The sequence below is a fragment of the Euprymna scolopes genome, chromosome 21, assembly GCF_053919585.1.
Source record: "Euprymna scolopes isolate OS-2025 chromosome 21, ASM5391958v1, whole genome shotgun sequence".
In the NCBI taxonomy this organism is placed as follows: domain Eukaryota; kingdom Metazoa; phylum Mollusca; class Cephalopoda; order Sepiida; family Sepiolidae; genus Euprymna; species Euprymna scolopes.
This window is the reverse complement of record NC_136502.1, coordinates 46,344,218-46,364,444: the sequence shown is the minus strand read 5'-3', so window position 1 is coordinate 46,364,444 and position 20,227 is coordinate 46,344,218. Positions and strand designations below refer to the sequence as shown.

The 20,227-nt window shown below is 32.6% G+C and overlaps 1 protein-coding gene across 2 annotated transcripts; it reads right to left on the bottom strand.

The window, feature by feature from the left end:
* Positions 1 to 1,209: 1,209 nt before the first annotated feature.
* LOC145242209 (uncharacterized) lies at positions 1,210 to 19,797 on the bottom strand. Of its 2 annotated transcripts, none has more exons than XM_080105205.1 (3): positions 19,699 to 19,797; positions 13,876 to 13,933; positions 1,210 to 3,552 (listed from the first exon to the last, which is right to left on the bottom strand). In XM_080105205.1, exon 3 carries the CDS (start codon positions 3,491 to 3,493, stop codon positions 1,328 to 1,330), a length of 2,166 nt encoding a protein of 721 aa, XP_079961331.1. In that variant the 5' UTR covers positions 3,494 to 3,552; positions 13,876 to 13,933; positions 19,699 to 19,797; the 3' UTR covers positions 1,210 to 1,327. The 2 variants fall into 2 exon arrangements, with proteins under 2 accessions (XP_079961331.1, XP_079961332.1); XM_080105206.1 differs by having other exon boundaries at positions 13,876 to 13,930; positions 19,699 to 19,773.
* Positions 19,798 to 20,227: the final 430 nt, after the last annotated feature.

The window sequence follows — 20,227 nt, the reverse complement described above, 5'->3', positions numbered from 1 at the left end:
AGAGGGAGGATTGAAATTGATGAATGAAAAGAATGATTTTAAATCCACAAACTGAAGATATTCTGTGCAGAGAGATAAAACGATGATGCTCCTCTTCATCTCTAGAAGTCATTGAAGACATCTATATTATTGTAAAAGAGGAAAGCATGCAAATGCACACGTTTTCATACATCATCAAGTTACTGACAATAATTAAAATTTTTATATCATTTAACCATTTCAATCTCAGAGGATAGTGTCAATACAAAACTGTTGCAGGTCAACATTAAAATAAATTAATTTTTTTTCTAAAATTATTTTGATGCTCTATCATATTGATCACTATATTCACAAAAACGGAAAACATTTTATTTATATTAAAGAACATCATATATATATATATATATATATATATATATATATATATATATAGAGAGAGAGAGAGAGAGAGAGAGAGAGAGAGAGAGAGATGAAAGAAGTAAATAGACACCCTTATCATTAATAATGGAGATTGTCGTCAGGACATGGACTTAGGCAAGATAATATTGACTACAATGCCTCCCCGCACCCCCACTTCCTTTATGAATTAGACAATCATTCAGTCAGCAGTGGAAAGTGTAATTACAAGGCTTGCAGCAATTCGATGCTGATTAAGTCAACTTTCATATTAACATATAATATGGCTCCTCTGAAACTGAGAATTCTAATGCTACTTTGGCTGGTGTCATACTTAAATGGTGATATATGATAGGTATATTTATATCCGAAGCACAAATATGTGAATTAGTATGAAATATTGATATTTAAAATATTTTACTGCTCCTTTACACAGCTTAGAGTGCTAGCCATGAGAAGAAAGTAGAAGCCTTCAACATGTATAGATTATTTTTATGGGGTTGTCTATTTATTTATATGTTAGATTCAAGGAGACTACAAAGACTTAAACCTCACATTAATAATGTAAACCAAACACCTTTTTCCCTTTTGTATGTATGTATATATATATATATATATATATATATATATATAAACAAACACAGACACACTTACTTACAAATTTACATATGCATATATGTAGATGCAAGCATACATATATATAATATACAAATATACTTTGCTTTGACCAACATTCGATAGTAATGCAATATACTATTCTGATCTTTTGGTACAAAGTTTAAATAATAATAATAAAATTTTTACAATCTTTAAAAAAAAAAAGAAAAAAGGATATCAATAATCCCACCTTTGGGACTGCTTCAAAACCCAAAGTTTTAATTCAGACATTTTTAATGAAAGAATCAAAAACAAATTTCTGCAGAATGTCCTAGAAAAACAAATGGAAATGCCTTTAACGTTTACAATTTTTCTCTTTATGCTTTTTCACATGCTTTTGAAAATTTCCTTTGTAAATGAAACCTTTGCCGCACACGTCACAATAAAGTGATATCTCTCCAGACCTTCTTATGTGAAGCTTACGTTTTTTTCGCTTGTTGATAAATGCAGCTTTGTCGCATGCTATGCAAGGGGATGATGAATTTGCGCTATGCGCGAGTTCGTGTCTTTTTGAAGGGTGCATGTAAGTATGGTTGCGCTTTGGGCGGGTTGATAACGTCTTGGTGTGAGTCCTCGCATGCTTTTCTAGTTGAGTGTAAGTGTTAAAAGAGCTATTACAAGTCTCACAGAAAAAGCGCGAATGTCTTATCATATGGATTTCTAAGGCTGACTTGAAAGAAAACGATTCATCACATTTTTTACATTTTAAACGCTTTCCATCAGTCGTGTGGAATCGCATGTGCATTTTTAAGCCCTTATTCTTCGAGAAACACTTTCCACACTGGTTACACTTGAACAATGATTTATTGTTGTCATCCACATGAATTCTCATATGAAGTTGTAATTTAGATTTCAGGGAGAAAGTTTTTCGGCAGGTTTTGCATGGAAAACGCTTATATACCGCATGTGCCTTTAGGTGGATTCTTAACGTAGACGATAAGGGAAACACTTTTCCACAAATCTCGCAGCAAAAAGCGGTTTCCACTTTGTGCGTTTTCGTGTGGAAAATTAAGGCCAGCTTTTGGAAGAAAGCTTTCCCACACAGCTTACAAACGTGACTCTTTTCCATTGTGTTAACCGGTTTCCGAATCTCAAGAGCAGATTTTTCCGGAGAAGACTTTCCACGCACATTGTAGGCGGAATGCGTCTCTTTATGCGCCTTTAAATGATTTTTCAAGTGACGAGATAGAACAAAATCACTTCCACATATGTCACAATGAAAGGGACGCTTTCTGATGTGAGTTTTATCGTGATTTTTTAACTCCTTTGGATGAGAAAATGACAAATCACACTCTTTACAGTCGTACCGCTTTTTTGGCGTGCCAGTTCGTCTGGGAATCTTGGGAGGTTTTTCCAAAAAAGCTTTTGCACGTATCTTAGATGTGAAAGGTTTCTTGTCATGTGTCTTCATATGAGTTTTTAAATGTTGGCGTCGGATAAAAGCCTTTCCGCACACATCACAGTGATGGGGTCTTTCTACATGCTTTTTTGCAACGTGATTTTGTAGTTCACTCGCTTGAGAGAAAGACAAATCACATGTTTTACAGTGATGCACATTTTCAGTCTTGATATGCGAGATTGACTTACCTCTTAAGACACTCCTCTGGGCAGCAGGTTTTTCTTTCGCATGTTTTTTGATGTGATTGTTAAAAAAGTCTTGTCGAACAAAACTCTTGGGACATATCTCACATTGGAAATTTCTTTCTCGTGTGTGGGATTTAACATGCCGTTTCAACTTAGCACTTGTCTCATATGATTTATCGCAGTCGGCACATTTGAAAGGCTTTTTTGGTTGATGCATTTTTGCATGCTGTCTTAGTTCCGCGTTGCTGACAAAAGCGGCTCCACATACGGAACACTGAATTATTATCTCGCCAGTATGTACTCTCATGTGGCTGTTCAAGTTTGCCATCTGAACAAAGTCTCTCCCGCATTCTTTGCATTCAAAGGGACGTTCTCCGGTATGCTGTCTCATGTGACACTTTAAGCCTGACACTTGTGTGAAAGCTTTTCCGCAGACCTGACACGGAAATGGCCTTTCCCCTGTGTGAGTCCTCAAATGAATCTGCAAGATACTTTTGTTGGCATACGTCTTCCCACATTGTTCACACGGAAAATGTTTTCTTGTGTGCATCCCGATATGCCGTTTCAAGGTAAGCGGGTCGTAAAATCTTTTCCCGCAATGTCCACAAGGAGTGGACAACTTCTTAGTATGCGTCTTAAGGTGGATTTTTAAAGCCGAAACATGCTCAAAGGATTGGCCGCACTGATCACATGTGTGGAGTACATCTTCTTCACTTTCAGAGTCTTCTTGAGAAGAGGACCCGTCCTCGGATATTTCGTCGTCTGAGGTTGTCTTGGATTCATGTTTCAGCAGATGCAGAATAAAAAGAGAATGCTCAGAGAATGATTCGTTGCAATCGTCACAGTGCAATCTCTGATCATCGAGTTGAGAATCCATTTTTATTCAAGTGACCATTTACTGTAACGTTCCAGGAAACACGTCATCCACACAGGACTCTGGAATTAAAAGACAAACAAATTATGCAAACTTTACAATCTATATGAGAATAGACCAAGTCAATTTCATGTCTGTATACATGTTATCACCTTTTATTTAAAAGATTAGATAGTCTGAGAGCTGAAGATGCAATGCAAAAAAAAAAAAAAAAAAAAAAAAATGAATTACATCTGATGCTGCTGTAATGTCGAAAACGAAACTCAAACTTTCATACACTTTCTTGTCCTTCAGATGAGGATCAAAATAAGTATCTGTTCTGTGCAAAGATGGTACAATAATACAATGGAGTCAGCATCTATACCAGATATCCCTCGAATAAAAAAAGTCACAAACTCTTATAAGGGTTTTCGAGATGAACCCCATAACAAGATATACTCTGAAACCATATTAACCAGAGTGCTCAGATAAGTAGGTTTCATGTTTCAGAAGTTTTGTACAAAGAGACCACTGACATTTGAGGATAACGCCTAATAGGCATTCAAGTTCCGAGTGCAGCCTCTAATTATTCTGTAGAACAAATGATTTACATTAAGCATCAACCATCAGTGATGGAGCAATACCTTCAAGAAAACTGCAATCATCCACACTCCATACGACGAGCAGTAAAGGCAGCATTATTTTGGTCAACAGGTGACATTAAGTACTCATGTTTAAAACTACATTTACTCACATTTAAGTTGGCTCTATCCATCCTAACCACTATGTTCTTCACAAAAGCCAATCAAGCCTGGCCTTTAAAATGAATTGAATCATCCCTAGACACTTGCTGTTCCAATAGGTGTCCAGGTTGGATTCTACATCAGCTTTAACTGTTGATAAGCTGGGCCAATTGCTTGATAAATATTTTGGTGAATAGTGATGAGTATGACTACGGCCAGTGCAGACATCTCGTGAGGATGATTTGTTGGATGGAATTAATTTTGCAGTGAAAACTACATCTTTTACACCTCAAATTAAAAAAACTAAAGTTCAAATTAAAAAAACACAACTTCAAATTAAAAAACACAACTTCAAATTAAAAAAACTAAACTTCAAATTAAAATACACAACTTCAAATTAAAAAAATCCAAGTTCAAATTAAATTAAAATTTTATTACATGATAGATAAACCATTTATTCTCCAACAGGGAGGTCCTCTTCCCTGAGACATCTAGCGTGATGGCGTTGAACCCGATTACAGAATGCCTGAGACATGGCAGGAGTTACCACTTGGTAGGCTCGGTCGATGGCGGTCTCCACAAGACGAAGACGGTGCTCCACTTTTGTGATATCTTCCGGTTGTGGCACATGTATAACGCTCGGTAGATCCCTCTTGATGACGGCTTTGATGGCTGACCAGGCCATTTCGATGGGGTTGAGAGCCGGGCTGTATGGAGGCAAGCGAATAAACTCCACTTCTGCAAAAGCTGCCTGGTCGTGTAGTTGTTCCACTCGGGAATGGCACGGGGCGTTGTCAATTACCAAGGCTACCTGTCCGGCATCATATCCCATTGCGAAGACAGAATTGAGTAGTTCTGCAACCCATTGGTTGACATCCGGGTGCTTGTAGGCGCCACGCCTGCGGGTGAAGTTGATGAGTCCCTGTTGACTAATACCAGCAACCATGTGAATATTTGGACCTTTCGAGCCTGGAACATGTAGCACCACTCTCTGGCCCCTCGCGGATCGTCCAACGGTCCGAGTACAAAATAAGTTCACGTTTGACTCATCCAAATACACCACATGTTTACCAGCTCCCAATGCGGCCATAACCCTTTCTACATAGATACGACGTTTTACCTTATTCTCCGGAGTGTTGACATTCTCGGCTTGCTTGTGAACCCGTTTTACAGTGAAGAGTCTACCATCGAGATGGTTATTTATGGTAGTAATGCTGATTGGGGGGTTGATTCCATGCATCTCCGAAATCTTCAAGGCCAACTCCTTGAGAGTGATGGTAGGATCTTCTCCGATTATATCAAGCATGTTGTTGACCATGTCCGGATTCACTTTCCCATGTCGCCTTCCACCCCGCGGCTTATCCTCCACGTCTTGCCCCTTGGCCTGTTTATTCACCCAGGCGTACGCGGTGATCCTATTTATCCCACAGTTCTCTGCGACAGTTGTCCAGTCCCTGCTATTTCGAGCGGCTTCCAGAATCCGACGCTTAGGAGAATTTCGATTGCGTTTGTACTGACCACGTACTGTGCCTCTCTTGACTCCTCTACTTGATCGCACAACTACCGGAGATCCATTGTTATTTTCCATATTTTAAATTATTGTAATGTTAATTGTTAGAAACTTTTCTTTTTTTATTGTTGCGAGCAACTACAAGTAATAGTGGGTAATTTGCATAAGTGATGTTATGCAAATTACCTTACAAAGTTTGAGTATGAATAATTCTAACATAATGTCACGTGCTTTTAAATTGAACTTGGGTTTATTTAATTTGGTGTTGTCTTTTTTTAATTTGAAGTTATGTTTTTTAATTTGAAGTTTAGTTTTTTTAATTTGAAGTTTAGTTTTTTTAATTTGAAGTTTAGTTTTTTTAATTTGAAGTTTAGTTTTTTTAATTTGAAGTTGTGTTTTTTAATTTGAAGTTGTGCTTTTTTAATTTGAGGTGTAAAAGGTGTAGTTACAAGTTATTTGAGACAAAGTACTGTCACTGGAAACGGAGGATACAGTGGTAATTTGAAATCGCTTAATATGTTCCACTCTCATTGCCCAGGATTCGCTGCCATAAAGGAAGACCGTTCACAGAAATCTTTGGTAGATCTTTACTGTTGTGTTGCGATTTTTCTTAGATCTTGGGCAGAGCCAGGAATTGAGTCATCAGGCAGCATGACATGCTAGGTTGATTCACGCTTTGATATCAGCTTGACCTTAAACCGTGGCCATGATGATGGTACTAAGGTATTTGAAACCTTCAATCTCTTCAAAAACGTCATCATTGAGACTGATGAACATTTTGTCTGCTGCGACGAAGCTAACAATTTTGTCTTTAAGGTATTTATTTAGTATTTTTTTAAACTCTTTTTCACCCCCAAACTAGCCGCATGTCCACTTAAAATATAAGGAGGTTACTAACTGGAAGCAGGTCTACAGGAGATTATAATGGAAGTTGAGCCACAACATGACTGTTCGCATTACATTTAAACTTCTGCATATTAATACAGTCAGGGACGCAGGAAACAGGGAGGGAATTCCAAAGTCTAGCATTCCGAGGAAAGAGTAGAAGGTTTTCCAGCATCTAGGCAGCTCAACAGTGAAGGGGTAGAATTTTGCTGCTTGTCAGGAGTATGTACGTCGAGGGGGCATGTGATGCACCATACTGAAGATCATTAATAGCAAACTTGATATCAGCAAATGTTTCACAGCAAATGTTTCACAGAGTAATGAGACAAATCGATGTGGTTAGTCTCGGACTTACAGAAATTAGCTCTAAAATATTCAGACATGTTTCTCTCAAGAATTATTCGGCTTCTTGAAAAGTTGAATGACATCTGGAAAAGATTATTTCTTAGCAGCTTCTTGGGAAAATTGACAATTTAATATTTGATCATGCAATACTCATGGGATAAAGACTTTAAATCATATAAGTTAATAAACACACTATTGCTGGCATTACCCATTTTTTGTGTTTGTCAAGAATTCCCCCACATTACATTACAAAATATCATATTCCAAAAATTACGTAATTTGATTTTCATAAAGCGATTAATTCATAGGCATTACAACTTAAATCTTACAATGTTGAGTTACCTCCCTTTGTTATTTTTAGATCGTTTTCAAAATACTGAACAAGGTGGTCATTCCCTAATTTTTTTATTAAAAAAAAACTACTTGATCAAGTTACATGATTTTTGGTATATGATATTTTTGTTTTGTCATGTGTGCATACATTATATAGATTTTTCTGTTTTTGTTTGTTAATATAGGGGAATTCTGAATAAGAACTTTTTTTTTTTTTTTTTTTTTTAATAAACTTATCAAATATTTGTGAGGATATAGAAAAAACTATTTGCAGCCCTGGCTGTGCTTTTGGAAGGGACGTTTTTGAATTTGACTTGGCAGAGCATGTCCGAGTTTTGCAAAAAGAATGGGGGGGGGGAGACAATAAACACTAATGTTTGGTTCATTTTAAGTCAGAAAGCCAGTATTCTGATCTGTGATCTGGCAGCAACAGGACAATTAGAAAAGTTACTACTGTCGGCCAAGAGAAAAGTTTATCAGGCATGTGTACAAAGTGTGATAATGTATGGAAGTGAAATCTGTGCCGGACATGCGTTACATGGAGTGAAATTATATGAGAACAATGATATGATGGATGTGTAACAAAAATGTTAAAGGCAAGCTTAGTTCTGATGACATCAGAGGAAGATTCAATCTGGACAATATAGAAAAATGCGTGTAGAACAGATTTCGAATGAAGTAATGAATGAGAGTTTTTGGATTAATAAACGAATTGAGATAGCAAGATCGATTAGCAAAAGGCCAAGGAAAACAGGAGGAAGTGATAAGGTTGGATCCAAGAGGAAAAAGGATGAACAAAGACCTAGCTAAAAATGGGTTAGTTTGGAAGGGAATTACTAAAAGCTGTCCAACACATGCCAATATGTGTTGGACAGATGTTAAACCGAATATGATGATGATTTATATTACCTGTTGTTTATTTAATTATGATATTACTACATTTATAAACATTTTTCACTTGGTTGAATTCTGTATACACTGTCGTAGTTCCTATTTCCTCCCCACTAGGGTAAAGTTAGACACAAGGTTGATTTTTGATATGGGGAAAATTCAGTTCCTCAAAAAGGGCACTGAATTGGAACAAAACTTAAAATCACCTCAATCTAGAAGGATTTCTCCTCCACCGACCAGGACAGTGTCCGGATAGACATATTTTGTTCCTAGCAGCATGGCTGATTTATTTATTTAAAATTTTTAAAAATATTTTTAAAATTATGTAAAAGATGTAGTACAAGGTCCAAAGTGAAGTGGGTGTGATGGGATGGGGGTTGTGTGTCACCCTTTTTATCTATTTTCTAAACTAGTTCCAGTCACCACAATACCACATTTACTCTATGGGCAATCCTACTTAATGCTATCAATAAGGTTGACTTCTGGTTTAATTTCACAACATCCAACGAGCTTTGAATTCATAACTATCAATTGTTAATTGAGTTACCAAGATAAATTATGTAAATTTCTATTAGTGATGGGATGATTCCTAAATTTTCCCCCGATTCTGTTTTAAATTCCCGATTCCAATTCTTTTAATATTTATAAATATTTAATTAGATATTTGTTTTTTTGGCTTTTTTTTTTTTTTTTTGGCTTTTTTTCCAATAAATTTTCAAATTATTACATAAATCCCAGGAAATTTTCCGGGTATATTTTTTCTCAAATGTTTTCCTTGTAATGTATTGCAAATTGAAAGACAAATGGTTTATTTTGATTTTAAACCAAGCCAAATACTATCAGTTCGTCGTTAGTATACAACATGCTACTTGAAAGTTTTTATAAACAGTTGAAAATAGTCGTCGATTGGTAGGTAAAATGAGAAAACGATGCAAGAACAAAATATTAACAATGCCCCCCTCCCCCGTTACGAACGCATTTCTAAATAATAATGTTACCATTTAGAAAACCATTTAACACGGGGAGGGCGTTGGGCTTGGTTAACTATTATGTGCCTTCCTTCTATGAATGTTTAAATTTTATTTTAATTATAAATTTGCTGGGTTATTAAATTGATTTGCTTTGCTGTAAAAAAAAGATGCAAATAATAATTAGCGGGACCTGTGGAAACTCCACAGGGGACCCATTCATATGTAATATATTGATGTTGGTATTCATGGCGTAAATGGAGATGCTCTAATATTATTGTAACTCTTGTTAAAACTGCAAAAGTATTTATCTAAGCTAGCAAGGATGCCTGATGTAGCCAGGTTGTTAAGTACGCTTAAATATATTATAATTATTGCAGATTTTGTATATATTATTATAGAGTTGATGTTCTATCGATTTTTAAATGTTATAAAGTTGCAATTTCAAAAATAAACAAGCCATGTGTGCATGGTCCCCCTCTGGTGCTGCATGTGAAATAACGCCGCAAAAAATAGTGAAGAAATGATGAATGTGAGAAGTGTGAAGGGCCAACGTTGCCTTCACATTTTCGCCAAGTTTCAGAAAAATCTAATGGATGGAGCAAAAGTTATGGCGTAACAAGTAGTGGTGAGACAATTAATCGGAATTGGAAATCGTAAGAATCGTGTATTTTGGGGGAAATCGGAATCGCATCGTTAAAAAATACTTTAGATTTATGATTCTTTCAGTACAATTCTCTTATATTTTTAAGTTGAACTGTTTGTTTGAAGTGAGATTAATGCTCTCAAAAATTTATGATAAAAACGTCGGTACGTCTAAACTTTATCGCCGAAACTGGAGACTCCATTTTATTTCACGCACCGGTCGTTGAAATTGAAGGGAGAAATCAGTATTTTAAACTATGACCGAGGTTAGAAATAAATAACAAAAACATTAAACTAGATATTAATTACTTCCGGAAAAAAACTATGAAAAAAAGTAAATAAAGTGAAAGAGAACATATATCCGTAATTGTTTAATTGGAAATGTTTCGATTTAATTAATGAAAACGGAAAGTTTTTCATGAAACGTGTATATATATATATATATATATATATTTCATTAAAAACAGAAAATGAAAAGAACATTCATAATTGTTTAAACTGGGTGAGCGCCATTTGAAAACCAAAACATTTACTGTATAAAAATTTATCAAAATATGATTGTAAAAACATTTATTGAAAAGTTTATGTAAGAAAATATAATTTTAATAAAACAATTTTGTAATGAAAGCAACATTGGATTTTTATAAAATGGGTTTTTTTTCCGAACAATTAAATTTTAACAAAACATTTTTTTTTTTTTTAACTAAAGCAACTTTGAAGGGTCAACAACAAATTAATTTAAATGAAACCAAAAAATCATCATCTAGTTTAATTTTGTTGTTTATTTCATGCTTCAGTCATAGTTTAAAATACTGATTTCTTCTTTGGATTTCAATGACAGGTGCGTGAAATAAAATGGCATCTCCAGTTTCGGCGATAAAGTGTAGAAATACCAAAACGTCATAGAACTTTTCATAACATTTAATATGATGCACAAGAATTTTATTAACTACTTTAAAGGTAATCTTTATTTATCTTAATGAGTTTTCTTATTCCATAACATACATAGGCGATGTCTGTCTGTTTCAAAACTTTGAGGCCCATAATTAGTTATGTTTGCATTTGCACTGAAACTTTAGGGGCCGCGAGGTAACATTGTTTTCATTTGTAAGCGAAGTTTATTTATGTATAAAACAGCCTAACTACATCAAGTCCATGAAAAAGTTGATGAATACTTAACTCTTAAAGAAAAAAGATTTTACAATGCTCTCATTGCAAGTAAATCATGTTAAAAACCAGTGTTTTTTCAAATTGGTAACTAAAAAAAAAAAAAAAGGGCGCTTATCTTTTGGCAAGTTTTTTTTTTTTTATCGACACTCTTCCATTAGTACATGAATGAAAACTGTCTTGCCAACCTTTATATTTAAAAAAAATAAAGCAAGCAAAGTCAAATTGGTGCAGCTGAGATAAGTAGGTCCAGCAGACGAGCCTCATTCTGAAAAATCTGAACAGTTAGGTCACGTGAAATGTGACACCGGTGCTTCTACCATTATTGACCCTTTGAATGATGGATATAGAAAATAAATTAACCTCTCCGAATTGTTTTATTTACAAAAATATTTCTTTATTTAAAAAAAAAAAACATTTGTTGAACTGCTTTATGCAAACAAACATTTGAACTTTGCTGTTTAAAAAATTTTGTTGGTAATAAATGTTCGAAATTTCTTTGAATTTTTTTCTTTCTTTAATTCTTGGAATTTAAAAAAAAAAGTTTTGTTTTTTTTTACTTTTAGCTTAACTTGTTTTTATATTTCACCATTTCGTTTTTTAGTAATAAATGCTTTAAAAACCGACCTTGTGTCTAATTCTGCTCCCGTGGGGAGGCAAGTAAATAGGAAGTAATATGGGGGCTGAAAAACATTTTTCGACACCAATAAAAGCATTACAATACATTTAAACCCTGAAGAATTTCTGCCATGCGTCCTTTTGTTTAAGTTAACTAGCCACTACTTGTGTTTCAAACTAAAAAAAAAGTGCTTTAAAATAGTAAAAACACTAAAGCTTTTTTCGTTTTGCAAGAGAGGTATCAAGCGCCCCTATTATCCCAAAGAACCAGCTATGTAAACACTGCAATATTTTTCAATAATTATTAAAAAAAAAAAAAAAAAAAAAAATCTTTACAATCAATTTTTATTTAAAATCAAGAAATTATTTTCTAAAATATTTTGTTTATGCTTACATTTTGTTTTTAAGTAAAATGAAGAAATTTATTTAGCTTCACCGGTTGTTAACCTAAATTTCCCGAATGTCAGAACGATGCTTGTCTGTGGTACCTACTTATTTGAACTTCACCCAATTACCAAAAATTAAACAACAAACTCCCCCTTGGGTTTGTTTTACTGTACACAGACTCGAAAAAGTTGTCACAAAACAATTATAGAACAAATAAATGTTATGAAAGGCAAGAGAAGTTATTTTTCTACCAAACTGGATATGTTTTTAGTGTTTTTATTTACTGTAACATGTTTATTCAGCTCAAAAAGCATACAGTGTTTACCGATGTATAGGAAAATTAAAAATGGTGTCCGACTTTCTCTTGTTTGGTAAGTTTGGAAAAAGGAATTAAAATAAAAAAACTATGCAAAATACTGTTAGAAACTTGCTCAATATATGTCACCGTGACATAGGCTGACATATTCGGCAGGTTTTTAACAGTATTTTGTCTAGTTCTTTTTTTTTATTTATAACTCATTTTCTTAAACTTACCGTGTCAAAGAGAGAGTCGGGCGCCATTTTTAATTTTTCCAATACATTGATAAACACTATGTTTTTCGAGCTGAATAAACATGTTATATTAAATAAAAACACTAAAAACATATCCAGTTGGGTAGAAAAGTAACTTATCTTGCCTTTGATAACATTTAGTTGTTCTATATTTGTTTTGTGACAACTTTTTCGAATCTGTGTGTACAGTAAAACAAACCTTTACTTTTTTATATAGAAATAAAAAGGTAAATTAAGACATTAAATAAGAATAAACATTAAAGGACGATAAGTATATAATTATGTAATAAAAATAAATATAGAAATAAACCAATTTATTTAGATTTAAAAAATAACATTATTGTTAAAAATATTTTTTAAAAAGTCAAATAAATAAATAGGAATCATTTGAGACAATTAAATATAAAAGGCTAAAAATTTAATCAAAGATTTAGTTATTTTTAAATTTCATTTAGAAATAAGAACATTCTAGAAAGTGGATAAAAATCAGCGATTGAAGCTAAAAAAAACAAAAAACAAAAAAAAAAACGCAGAATCTCGGTGAAACGGACAAACGATGCAGTTTCATGCCTTAAGACATGTATATTTGAATTCAGCACCATGGAAAACTACTATATAAGTATACATATGAAGTTCCCGAGTAATATGAAAAAAGAGCTCCAAAAAGGCATTTTTTTTTTAGCCTTGAAAGTCCCAGAGGGATGGCAAACCAGAATTTTGCCAGGGTCACCTATACTGAATTTATATTAAGAACAATGGCCTCCACATTTTGGCCAAGTTTCAGGAAAATCTAATGGATGGATCAAATGCTATGGGGCAAAAAGTGTCATTTTTTTTTACCTCTTTTGAGTTCCTGGGGATGCCGAATCCCAGTATAAATGGATAACGGTGCAGTTTCAGGCCTTAACACATGTTGACCATTGTGAAAAATCACTATATAGTCAAACATAAGTTTTTGTTCAGCAGGGAGACTGCACAAATGTGTTTGACAACAGAGAAGGAATCTAAGTGAATTTCATCTTGGTGCTGCCATCTGCGTCTCAATTCCCAAGTAGAAGAACAAGTAAGAAGGAAATAATCCTCACCTCTAAACAAACACTAACAAAACCTTTGAAATCTCAATAAATCCCCACTGTGTTTCCATGCATGAGTAGATTCGTCAACAAGGAGATCACAGTCCACACATGGAAAAGCCGCGATCAGAGAATGAAGACAATCATGCACGTATGTATACAAAAGACTTTAATTGATATATCTGGCTACTTGATCACTCACTGACGAAAATGCATGAGTGCACCCCACATGTTTGCGTAAACCATGATGTACGAACATTTGTTCAACGTTAAAATGTTACAAACTTACCCAGGAGGTGTTCTTCGACTGAACTCCAATTTTTTCATTCAACAGAATATGGACACTTCTTATGGAACATGAAATAAGATGAAAAAAGAAATTTATACCAAACATAGAAATCAACAAGTTCAGTTTGTTTGCATAAATTTTTGATCAAATTAAATTTATGCACTTGTTTCTTAATTTTATGTCGACTGAACAAGCATAAAAACCATCAACTTTGTATTATTCAGACCACTGCTCTCATCCTGGATGTTATTCACACAACATTTCAGTCAATGTAACCTCTGACATTCTTCAGATGCATCCTGTCGAACTGAGCATCTGAATGGAATTTGGAATGGAACCCTTTATTTAATCCATGAGGCTAACTTAACTTATGCATGACACAATTGTACTGACAAATTGGTTCTCATTAAATCACCAAAGTTAAGCGACGTTGAACCTGGTCAGTACAAGATGGGTAACCATTTGGAAATATTAGGAATTATATGCCATCTTTTTATGACCAGGATAAATGTGTGGCTGGGAACTGCTTGTGAATTTCATATTCCATGTAAACTTCCTCCTTTAGAAGAAGCTGAAATAATTCGACCAAAGCTAACACCACAAAAAGTATTACCGGTTCATTGGTAACGTGTTTGATCAGTCATGATCAGGTATAAGTTTTGAGTAACTCAATTTTTTTTTTAGTATTGCTCACACATTGAAGAGTGAATCTTCAACTTTCAGAAGATTATCCAATTAGAACTGATTATTACTTATCGTCTATATCTTTTGTGCCTTACATTAGATTTCACAGTTTAACAAGATGCACCTGAAGGTCCGAGGTTACATTGACAGAAAAATTGCGAAAAGAATATGCAAGAGGAGAACAGTAGTCTGAATAATCCAAATTATCAATCCTTATCTTAAAAAAAAAAAAAAAAAAAAAAAAAAAAAATCTAAAGCGTGATAACATTCGACGTTAGGAAACTATGGAAGTTCCATGGTTGTTTGTTTCATTTATTTCTATAATTTACTAATAATATTTCTCTTGAAATGCAAAGGTTAATCATGTTTACAAAAAAATTGTTTCTTTTTTTGGTAAAACTTGTTATTAGTTTGATCTTCTTGGCCTAGACAGTTATTATTCTGATATTACTGGTATGAATGAATTAAACGTTCCTTATTATAAATGTTAAACATGAACGCAAACCTCACAATAATAATGGTATGAATAAATTAAATGTAAAATTGCTTATGTAAAAATCTGTACATTGACACATTATATATATTTAACATATTCCAAAAAGTATGTAAATTGATCAAGTAGTTTTATTTTTTTAAGAAAATCAAAATTTTATAAATAACAAGAGTGTCTTGCCTGCCATTTTGAAAACTATCTCAAGAAGGGAGATAACTCAACAATAATTCATACTTGCAAGATTCATGTTGTAATGCTAACAAATTTCCATTAATCACTTAAAAATAGTCCCAAAGGACATGTTTTCCCTTTACCTCAAAAATTAAGATCTGCAGGAAATTCCTTTCCCTTTTTTCAGTTTACTATAATCAATTAAGAACAAAATTCTCAAAAAAAAAAAAAAAAGTTTCAGATTTTTGAGATGAGAATTGATTTTTATATTCTTTGAACTACAAGTCTCACGCTATTAATTACATTAGCCCAAACTTTGTAAATATAACTTCCAATCTTCTTCAGGTCTTGGGAACGTAGACGGAATTTCGAACTGAACCCTTTTTTCTTTACTCCATGGGAGTAGATTGTTTTCATTCCGTCAACCAGGACAGAGTAGAAGTGTTAATTTTTATGTTATTTTTAGTCATTATCGCCTAGAGTAAGGATTGAGCCTATACTTTTGTTAACTTTTTCTTTTTAAGATCAGATTACTTCATTCTTTTAAATTTGAAACGAATTTGAACGCCTTTAAACTGTTGAAAAGAACGTGGCTTAACAGCATGTATTGACAGATTGGGTTTGTATTAAAATCTACAGATGTACAAAAAAAGTGGTCAGAAAAATAAAAAATGTAAATATATGAGGCAAGATAAGTTGCTCTTCTACCTATCTGGAAAAGTTTTAAGTGTTTTTACTTATTTTTAAAATGTTTAATTGGTTCGAAAATCATACGATATACATGAAAAAAGACAAATGGCGGCGATCTGACTGTTAAATATGTGAGGTTTGGAATAATGAGTATAAACTAAAAAAATTATACAAAATACTGTTAGAAACCCACCCAATATATGTTACAGTAACAACAAAAGTTGTAAAATCACTGCATGTTTTTCCAACCGAATAAGCATTTTAAGTTAAATAAAAACACTAAAAACATATCCAGTTATGTAGAAAAGTAACTTATATTCCCTTTGATAACATTTGTTATATATTTGTTTGACTTTTTCGAATCTATGTGTATAGTAAGACAAACCACCACACTGAAATAACGTTATTATTTAAAAATCCATTCTTAACATTGAGAGGAGAGGGTATTCTGTAAATATTCTGTACTTTCATCTAACAATTACATAAACAAAAATATCGTAAAAATTGAATTGAACGATTACAATAAGTGCATAAGTACCTAATTTTCTAGAGAGAGATTAAAACGTTATCTTAGCAGCGATAAGTTATAATTTTATAACAATTTGATGATTCTAAATAGAATTTTTAGTGAATTGTTAACTTTAAAATGACGGCCATCAAAACATTAATATTAGAATAATAATTTAAGTTATCTTTACGATTACTGTTTCCACTTCACTTCCGGTTGTCCCATCATCCTCATGTTAAGAATAGTTTTTGGATTTGTATTACTGTACACATAGATTCGAAAAAGTTGTCAAAAAACAAATATATAACAAATAAATGTTATCAAAGGTAAGATAAGTTACTTTTCTACCTAACTGGATATATTTTTTGTGTTTTTATTCAGTGTAACATGTTTATTCAGCTCGAAAAACATGCAGTGTTTACCGATGTATTGGAAAATTCAAAATGGCGGCCAACTCTCTCTCGGAGAGGGTAAGTTTTGGAAAAGTTATTATAAATAATAAACTAGATAAAATACTGTTAGAAATTCGCTCAATATATGTTACCATGACATAAGTTGACATATATTCGGTTGATTTTTAATAGTATTTTGTCTAGTTTATAATTTATAACATCTTTTCCCAAACTTACCGTGTTAAAGAGACAGTCTGGCGCCATTTTGAGTTTTCCAATACATCGGTAAACGCTGCAATTTTTGACACCCCTAACACGAAACTGCGAATACAATATAAAAATCTCGTAATTTCTCTGTTAAAAGTGGGTTATTTATTTTCTTTATGGATTATACTTCCAAAATAAACTATTACAGTTGTTTTAAAAGTAATAGAAATATTTTTTTTTTTTTTTTTAAAACAGTAATGAATTTTCCGAACTCAATATTTTTCAATTTTTAAACTTTAAAAATCTATCAAAATTTTTCTATTGATTCTATTTTTACGATATTTTCAGGGTCAATGTGAAATTTTATGTTCTTTCCAATAAACCGAATATAATATTTTAGACAAACGTTTTTTTTTTTAATTCACGCCCCCCCCCCCCCAAGTGTCACCCAGTAAATAATTAATTTATGTCGGGGAGTTTTATATATCACAAATTGAAGAGAAAAGGTCAATAAATAATATATTCAAATTTAAAACAAAAAAAAAAAAAAAAATCGCTTTTTTAGAAATTTACCTGTAAAGTCCGAAGTTTAAAACCTTTTTTTTTTTTTAAAAAAAAAACACATTGTTTTTTTTTTTTGTTTTTTTTTTTAATAAAACCTTGGTCCTTGCTCCTTTAATTGAAAAAAAAAAATAGGGCTTGAATTACATTTTTCGAGGAGTTATAAGCTTGGAAAGATGGGGTGGAATTATTCACTATTTTCACGAAATTTCTGACACTGCTAACGCTGCATGTTTTTCGAGCTGAATAAACATGTTACATTGAATAAAAACACAAAAAATATATCCAGTTACGTAGAAAAGTAACTTTTCTTGCCTTTGATAACATTTATTTGTTCTATATTTGTTTTTTGACAACTTTTTCGAATCTGTGTACAGTAATACAAACCCTAGTTTTTCTAAATAAAGTTATTTAGAATAGACGGGAGGGATGAGCAACTTTCTTCACATATTCTGTACCTAATAATTTAATAAACAAAAATACCGTAAAACCGTGTTTACCGATGTATTGGAAAATTTAAAATGGCGCCCGACTCTCTCTTTGACACAGTAACTTTGCGAAAAGGAGTTAAAATAAAAAATAAATATGCAAAATACTGTTAAAAACACACCGAATATATGTAAACCTATGCCACGGCAACATATATTGAGCGAGTTTCTAACAGTATTTTGTCTAATTTTTTTTACTTACAACTCCTTTTCCCAAACTTACCGTGTCAGAGTCGGCCGCCATTTTAAATTTTCCAATACATCAGTAAACACTGTTTTTCGAGGTGAATAAATATGTTACATTCAATAAAAACACTAAAAAACTATCCAGTTACATAGAAAAGTAACTTATCTTGCCTTTAACATTTATTTGTTATATATTTGTTTTTTGACAACTTTCTCGAATCTATGTGTACAGTAATGCAAACCCTCAATTTTTATATCTTTGTTTATTAAATTTTTAGGTGAAAGTACAAAATAGTTAAAGTCCCCACCCCCTTACTTCGTGCTAAGAATGGGTTTCTAAATAATAACCTTATTTCGGAACGGTCAGTAAACTAAAGTACCTAAATCATAATTTGGTTTCAAATGGAGGGGAGGAAGGTATCGAAACAAAAATGAAAGTAATTTCCGGACAACTCCGGGCGAGTACAGCGTGTTACATGCAAAAATTACACATTACACATGTCGCCGTCTTGTTGAAACTACGGCAGCACAAAAGGCACATTATTTATTTTTAACGCTTTATGCTTCGTAAACCTTTATTTCGGTGCTTTGCTTCGCTAACGTAAAAGTGAGCGTTTTGTGCTGTCGTAGTTTTAATAAACAAACAAAAATAACGACACCCGTAAATACTTTAGTAAATGCAGCTTAAAATAAATAAATAAAAATAAAGCATACTGAATTATTCGGTGATTTTTAAAAGCTTGCCATCATGTGAAGTATTAATTGTGAGACAACAACAATAAAAAAAATAAAATATTTGGGACATTTTTAGCATATAAGACTCATTTTCAATGGCGGGGTTATTGTAAAGACGTACCGCCGCTTCAGTAAAGGTAGCTAATTGTAAGCCCAAGCCCAGTTCGGCAAGAGCAGTTAATTTTTAATTTGAGAATTTTTCAACGTCTTAAAAACAATACAAACTAATCACATTATTTATTCAAAAATAAATCATAAAATAATTACAAAAAGTGAAAATTTGGAAATCTCTTGTATTTTAATATACCGGAAAAAACAAACAAACCCAAAAACAAATCAGTGTATAAATTTAAATTTATAACTCCGCCTCCATCTTTCTTTTTCGAAATTTTAATTTTTTTTTTTTGAAATAACGAGAGAGAAAACATAATTTTATGGGAATAAATCGTATGTTGAAAAATGTATGGTGAGTTTAAAAGCTTACACAACTTTTTTTTTTTTTTTACCGGGTAAGAAAAACAAATAAAACGAAAAAAAAAAAAAGAAAAAAAGGGGGCCAGAAATATATCGAACAGTTAAAATAGAAAAAAAAAAAACAATTTTTTCGTTTTTCATATTAAAAAATAAATGGAGATTTAAATTAATAGATTAAATAGCATGAAACAAAGAATTTTTTATTAAATAAACAGATAATACAATGTCACTTACCAACAAAAATCCCTGTCTTTTTGTGTCGTCGTCTGGCCAACAGGAGGCCGGTGTCAGACGAAAATAGTTCCCTCTGAACAAACGTTCGGTGTGAACAATTAGAGAACAAAAAAAAAAAAAATTTAAAAGTTCACTGAATGTCTAAAAATAGCGAATTGGCACAATTAAAAAAAAAAAAAAAAAATTATTTTACACAAGCTAAGTATTAAGCATTGACTAGAAATCCCTTCACTTTCATTATTATTTCTTGTCTTGTGGTATTCAATACATTCAGCTCCTACCCACACTAATTAAAAAAAAAAAAAAAAAATTAAAAAAGAAAAAGAAAAAAAAAAAAAAAAAAAAAAAGGAACACGAGATTTTACTTTTTAGGCGATTGCGTGTGAGCAAACTTGTTGGGAAGAAAAATAAATAAAAATATATAAAGAGTATCATTATCTTTAAAATTATATAACAATTTGGTTCAATTAATAATTAAATAACCAAAAATGCCGTAATGATCAAATTAAACTTTCAAAATCAAATTTAA

Excerpts from the sequence above, each read along its gene's own strand:
- LOC145242209 (XM_080105205.1), bottom strand. The coding sequence starts at position 3,493 with ATGGATTCTCAACTCGATGATCAGAGATTGCACTGTGACGATTGCAAC.